General features: G+C 38.7%; 1 protein-coding gene and 1 long non-coding RNA gene across 2 annotated transcripts; one reads left to right on the top strand and one right to left on the bottom strand.

The window, feature by feature from the left end:
* Nucleotides 1–414: 414 nt before the first annotated feature.
* Nucleotides 415–3,475, bottom strand: LOC145449735 (L-serine dehydratase/L-threonine deaminase-like). The gene has a single exon (XM_080328156.1). The coding sequence runs from the start codon at nucleotides 2,217–2,219 to the stop codon at nucleotides 1,251–1,253; it is 969 nt and encodes a 322-aa protein (XP_080184282.1). The 5' UTR covers nucleotides 2,220–3,475; the 3' UTR covers nucleotides 415–1,250.
* A 255-nt stretch (nucleotides 3,476–3,730) lies between these two features.
* LOC145449757 (uncharacterized) lies at nucleotides 3,731–4,843 on the top strand. The gene is made up of 2 exons (XR_013918344.1): nucleotides 3,731–4,127; nucleotides 4,746–4,843. It is a non-coding gene; the product is annotated as an uncharacterized LOC145449757 (long non-coding RNA).
* The last annotated feature ends 2,702 nt before the right edge of the window (nucleotides 4,844–7,545 follow it).

Below are 7,545 nucleotides of genomic sequence, written 5' to 3'. Positions count from 1 at the left end.
AAAATAGTACGTTTTTTTACATACAGCATGTTAGTGGTGTGTTAAAACTGTTACATTGTTAGGAAACTTGAACTAAATATGACATTTCACACCTTGTAACCTACTGTTATATACTGTTGCAAATAGCTCATTGTCTACTTATTATTGTAAAATAGATTTCTACTTTTCGTGAAATAGGCTAAGGCAGATGCATTATTGGATTACTTGAATTATATTCATATCCTAAAATAATAATTTTTTCGAATTTTCAGGTAAAGAAACAATTGCTCTACTTATCACCAATAAATCTCTCAATAATTCCAGAGATCAATCCAGTCCAGATAATATCCCTGCCTCTACGACGTTGGTACAGACTTCTTCAGGAGCATTCGTCAATTAACGCATTGACTATCTATTAATAAATGGGGCCTGTGATCTGTAAATTGACAAGATAAAATATTAGGATTTTGTCAAGTACCATATCGCATAACTCGCATCAAATTTTATAAGATGCTTCAGTTTCTGAACAAATCAACCATAACAATAGGCAGGGTGTTTTAAACAGCCAGAAAAGTGGAACCAAATATGGATTTATATGCACCAACATTATTAATAGAGAACCTAAAATCTATGAATGGGCCTGTAGCACAGAGAGAAAATCCAGCACCTTGTACATAGGCTATGTACGTACAAGTATCAAGTCAGAAAAGAGATTATTTATTCATTCATAACTCAGTGCAGACATGGCATTGTTTGAGATGAAGCATATGGCCTCATAGTCGAATATAATAGCTTTAGATTTCGCATGAAATATGTCAGAAGACATAATGATCAAGGTCACTCAACAAAAGTGTCAATAAACAGGTAATTGGAGCCACATAACATCCAAGAGGGATTAAAAAATAGGCCTGATCAATGACAAGAAAGATAGCATCCCACAATATATATAAAAACACCACGGCAAAAAGTCATAAATTTACATTATAACGGCAATAACGCTATTGCGACAGAAACAGATTTCTGGGAACTTGAAATATTTCAAAATAATTTGCACATGAGATTGGCATCCAACCCTTAGAAGAGTTAATATAGTTTCAAAAAATCTTTTGTATGTTCAGTATTGGTTCTTGATATTAGATCCACAATCAACATTTAGTTGGGTACTTGAAAACGAATTGACTCAAGACGTTCAGCCTTGTTCGGCAACAGAACACAGGTAGCATGTTACAGTAACTAAATTTGAAAAATGAAAAGATTTCACTGATGAAATATCATGATATACAAAGTTGCTGCCTCCATTCTTCTACAACATTCAATTTTACACCATTACCGCCACACACGATTACAGCTACATTTTTAACGTTAGCCGGAATCTCCCGAGAATCCACCATCTCAGCCAGCAACCCGTTATACAAAACAGCGAGAGACACAGAGCAAGCAGGCTCTACTAATATTCTTTCATCGTTTAAGAAATGAATCAGTGCTTCCACAGATTCTTTATCGCTGACTAGAGCTGGTATTACTTTATGTTCTTGAGATAAACGAAGTGCATTTTCTGCTACCGTTTTAGCACCCAGGCTTTTAGCGATACTAGTAATACCTGGTAGGGTGATCAATTTATTAGCTTTGACCGATTGGTAAAAACTCGAGGCTCCATGCGTTTCCATAACCAACACAGGGACATCGTTCCAATTATGTTTCTTTAAACCTTGTACGACGCCTGAGAATAGTCCACCACCACCGCAGGAGCAGATTACTAAGTCTGGTTTTGGAATGTCATCGTTATTCTTAACATCATCAACAATTTCATCAATAACACTTGAGTTTCCTTCCCAAATATCGGGATGATTAAAAGGAGGAACATACACAGCTCCTGGTTTTGATGCTTCTTGCCTGGCAGCTGCGTCACTTTCATCCCAGGCTTCTCCTTTGACTATCACCTTTGCCCCGTATTCTTGAAGAGCTTGCACTATAAATTCAGGAGTTGTGACGGGGGTGAAGATTTCTATTGGTATTTTGAGGCACTGTGCGGCATAGGCAGCCGCCAAACCAGCATTTCCTCCGGACGAGCAGATCAATTTGCTGGCCCCCTGCGACACTGCTTTTGAACAGAGATTCCCGACGCCACGTATTTTAAAGGATCCGCTCGGTTGTGCGTTATCAAGCTTCAAATATACGTTGAATCCGGAGTTTTTGGAAATATTTATGCTTTTGCGGTATGGAGTTTTGATATGCAGCATTTTTTAAGGTAAATATTTTGTAAATAGTATCTGAAGTACACCATACACAGAGCTCAGGCTTGGCATCCTCAAAAGGATGAAAAGCAGAAACAGCAGATAACGCAAAAATTGCCCTAAAACACGAAAACTGCGGGAAAAGCATGTAAATCATTCAAAATTATCATCTGTTGGAGTACTTGGAGAAATTCTGGAAAGTACAAAACTTCGATATGCAATTGAATAGTATATCCCTATATTGATATTGAAATAAACTCGAATATTTTCATCTAACACTAGTAAGGGGTTACAATCGTCAGCAACTATATAGAGAGAATTGGGAAGGTAATATTATATAAACAATAGTATCACTACTTTAATTCTCTTTACCCCTAACGAGTGTCAGCCGAAAATATTCTGGTTAATTTCAATATAAAGATCCTACACAATCTGTTCATGAACCGGTATACATATTATGTAATGCACAATTGCACATCAGAATTGCTCATTCTAGTTTAAATGCATTGTTCAATCAAAACATTAGATTTGCAAAATTTTTAAAAAGTTTACACTAGAACAGAGGTCGCTCCCGTTACTTTCGATTTTCAGCGTTTTTGGGTTACCCCTTTCCAGCATTTGATCACAAAGATAGGCTTATAACCGAGCCGTTTGCAAACTTGTTATTGCCGTATTTTCGTTGGTGGAGAGTGGAGACTAAATGATGTTACCGACCTGTCCAATTAATTAGGAGCCAGTAATTATTGTTCTGGGAGACGGAGCCAATTTTACTGGTAGAAAATCTGCTTCTCTGGTAGACACAGCCGAGAAAATCACTATATTTTCACAGTACAGTACAGATAGCATTTTATCACGATGCCAATGTCGCATACTGCAGTGTGTACATAACTAGGAAAAATAAAGACTGAACAACTGAATAAACATGACGCATACATAACTCAGAAGTATTACCGCAATAGAATCATGATAATGCACAAGATAACCCTGCCCTGCAACTGACTGACTGACTGACTGACCTATCGATCTCGCTTCCCATGACATGCCGCCCTATTTCTTGTCGCATTCTTTTTCTATACTATCTTCTTTACTTTCATTCAGTGTGCATGCCTCCTCTTTACATCGCCTAGGCCAAGGTGGGTGTCAGATTCCATAGACTACTCCTTGTCGCTTCGACATCTTCCTGTCTTTTCATTGTATCGCATTTTTGTGGTGTATTGAACTGATAAAATTGCTAATAAACCAATGATGATGATGAATTTAAAACATTGGGTTCCCTACAAACAGAATTCTCATAACAAGATCTCACGAAAATACTAAACACAAGAGTTCGGAAAATATGATTTTTGATTGGTGAAAAAATTTACGCATGATTGAATCTAAATATTTTGGTGCGAACTTTGAAATCTCTGATACTCGATAATACTCGATAATAGTCTTGGGTAGAACTGATAGATGATTTCTTTCGTAACTACCATATGAGTATAAATAGCACCATCTCCGTGGCCTTCACTACACCAAAGGGGATCGCAGCCTCGGAAATCCAGCCTCGGAAAATAATAAAGTATTGCACGCGCGCACACTCACGCGCTTCAATACCGTGTAGTAGATGCCAGATCAGACTGCGTCTCTGCTAATCATACTCATTTTCGTTAAACGAATTTCTAGCTTAATCATAGAGTGCCCACCTTGAAACTTGATACACTGTTTGATAATATCATTAAGGTGTACCATGCAAAATTTCGTCACCCATCTCGTGATGGAACACCATTAAAATTAACCAAGTACAATACCGACTTTTGCGTATAATCTGTGTTGCGGTAACTTAGCACGCAACTACACACTATAGATACTCAAACTTATATGACCGAATTACCATGCCAATCATTGAGTGCCCACCTTGAAACTTGTTACAGTGTTAGCTGACATCATTATGGTGTACCACACAAAATTTTGTCACCCATCTCATGGTGGAACAACTTCAAAACCAACGCTTTCCAACATCGAATTTTGCGTAAAATCAGTTTTGCGGTAGCCTAGCACGCAACTATACGTACTCAACTGCAATGACGTAATTACCATGCCAATCATTGAGTGCCCACCTTGAAAATTGGTACAGTGTTTATTGACATCATTAAGGTGTACCATGCCAAATTTCGTCACCCATCGCCTGATGGAACAAATTCAAAGCCAACGCTGTCCAATATCGAATGTTGCATGAACTCTGTTTTGCGGTAGCCTAGCGCGCAACTATACAATACATACTCAACTTCATTGACTGAAAAGCATGCTAATCATTGAGTGCCCACCTTGAAACTTGTTAAAGTATTAGTTCACATCATTAAGGTGTACCACACTAAATTTTATCACCTATTTTTTGGTGGAACAACTTCCAAGCCAACGCTGTCCAACATCGAATTTTGCGTGAAATATGTTTGCGCTAGCCTAGCACGCAACTTATATGTGGTCTACTTTAATGACGGATTTACCATGCCAATCATTTAGTGCCCACCTTGAAACTTGTTACAGTGTTAGTTGATATTATTAAAGTGTACCATACCAAATGTTGTCACCTATTTCGTGATGGAACACCTTTCACATTGAAGCAGTCCAATACCAACTTTTGCGTAAAATCTATTTGCTGGCAGAATTCAGTTTCGTTGCAAGTGGTTGTTTTCAGATGACCGATAGTGACCTCTCTATCAAATGCTGCCGGTACTCATCTCATTTCAGTTATTAAGTATTTATGTGGAGGGGAGAACGCAAGGTATAACACAATCTCAAATCCGCCATTCAAGTTTCAGGTTGGCAGCAACTGCTAGATGACTGCAAAAGACCACCCGTCACATACCTACCATATACAACTAAACCCGTCACATTCCTAACGTATGTAGGCCTATACCCGTCACATACCAACCATATATCACCCGTCACAAAGCTCCCGTTGACCTCCTGTAACAATGCTACCGAACTCCCTTATTATGGTGTAATAGAAATGCTCACCCAATGGAGGTGTTAATCAATGATGGGCATTAACCAACATCTGAGGATCGACCCCATATTGTGTAAAGGAAAAATGCTGTCCGGGGGCAGATTTGGCAGTGCCGTGCCAATTGATCGAAATAAATTTGAACTCGCCGTTGAAGAATTCTTCAAATCAAGGGAAATCAACTTCTCAATAGATCCCCCGAAGGAAATATGGATCTTTCTTGTGAGTAAGCTTTTCCCGTCGATTCTTTCCAAATCGAAAGAGAAAATAAGAAATACCACGAGAAAATGTAGACACTTTTGGAATTCTACATACGGACTCATGGATTCCGAGAATAATACTGCCCTAGACGCTTGCCAGGAATTTGAGAATCCCGCGACTCACGTCATCGATTCCAATATTGGAAAGAAAAACTCAGATAGTCAACAAATAAATGCTTGTGACACAAGCCCGGAAGATGCAATGCGCAAGCATAATGATATCACTCTAAATGCTTGCCAGGAATTTGAGGATCTCGCAACTAACGTCATCGATTCCAATATCGAGAAGAAAAACTCAGACAGTCAAGAAGTAGATGCTTGTGAAACAAGCCTGGAAGATGCAATGCGCAAGCATGATGATATTACTCTAGGCGCTGGGCAGGAATTTGAGTTTCTTCCTAAAAATCACACCTGGCGGCCCCCTGCTCCTGTACCCAGAAACTCTCGATTCCATATGGATTTTGGAACATGGGAAAGATTTAAAAAAAGCGCTCGAGGCAATACGATTACATATTCAGGTTGGACTGATGTCATTGCGAAATACCTCAGTGCAAGCAATCCATGGTGCTCCTTCGCTTTCAAGCGTCATCGCTACAATCTCATATCAAAAAAAGTAAGATTTTGCTGCTATGGGTACTGTACAATAAATGCGTGCGATAGCACAGTTAAGGTTACAACAATGGATGGTATACTGTACGATGTACAGTATCATGGAGAAATTAAACATCAAGGAAGGAATGGCAGAAAAATTAAAAATGAAAAGAGGAAACAAATGATTGATGAAATTGAATATATCACCCCCAGAGTCTTATATTTAAAAAAACTGAAAACCATCGACACGGATAAATATAACTCGGGTAACAGGGATGGTATTCCATCGAAAGATGTTTTGAAGAAAATAAGGCATGAAGCACTTAAAATCGATCGCAAAGATGAAAACATATGGACATCACTGACAATGTTGAAATGCGAGCAACATGACATGGAAACGGAAAAAAATAAACGAATAAAAGGAACCTTACAGAAAATAATTACCAGTCCACCAGGAATCATTTTGTTTTCTCAGGAGTCTGTACGCATATATCATGAAATAATTAAATGGGATATACTATATATAGATGCCACAGGTGGTATACAAAGCCCCCTTCCAGACAAAGCTCCATTTTACATTTATGAGGCGGTGATTCGTCATCCCCAAGCTGGCAAAGCACCGTTTGCAGTGGCCTCTTTTGTATCGAACAAGCATACTGTTGCTTGTATCACAGATTTCCTCCAACAATTAACAATGGCAGAATCAAGTCTATATCGTGATGCTTCGATCAAACCTCGCTTGATCATATGTGATGGCAGTATGGCCTTAATAAATTCAATCATAATTGTGTTCATGGGCGAGTCTTTTTCTGAATACGTTTCACGTACATACCATGTTGTAACGGGATCTGCCACCCCGACAATGCTGAAAAAACCATTTTTGAGACTATGTTATAGTCACACCGTTAACAATTTCAGACGGATGTGTGCCAAGTTCATAACAAAGCAACAATGCTCAAAATTACCAATACGACCAAGGGAATTCATGAGTATCTTTTGTTGCATGGCACAAATGGGATCTGTGGAGGAGTTGAAAACATATGTCCACCACGTAGTTCGTCTTTTTAACATGAAGTCCGACGTCCTGGCTGAGGAGAGCTGGCAATGGCTGAAAAATAAGGTGGATTTGTCGTACGTATTCATTTCCGATGAAGTTCCTGGTCACGTTGCTGATGATGTATCCGATGATGTTTCCGATGATGTCTTTGAGGAGGTGGAAATAAAGAATCAATTTACCGTCATTTTCAATCAATGTATGAATAATGCGTTGTTGTCCATAAATGGCGATACGGATATTGTAACAAATGCATTTTACTGTCCAGAACTGGTGAATGGATTTTTAAAGAAGCTATTTTCAAAAATTTCATTATGGTTGTTCCACCATGAGATGGGTGACAAAATTTTGTGTGGTACAGCGCGAAACCGATTTTGCGCAAAAGTTGGCATTGCACTGCGTTAATTGTAAAGGTGTTCCATCAGGAGATGGGTGACGAAA

The sequence above is a fragment of the Botryllus schlosseri genome, chromosome 11, assembly GCF_051294905.1.
Source record: "Botryllus schlosseri isolate E-star chromosome 11, Bs_hap1, whole genome shotgun sequence".
Lineage (NCBI taxonomy): Eukaryota > Metazoa > Chordata > Ascidiacea > Stolidobranchia > Styelidae > Botryllus > Botryllus schlosseri.
This window is presented reverse-complemented; position numbering and strand designations above follow the sequence as displayed.

Coding starts and splice junctions, on each gene's coding strand:
- LOC145449735 (XM_080328156.1), bottom strand. CDS start 2,219: ATGCTGCATATCAAAACTCCATACCGCAAAAGCATAAATATTTCCAAA.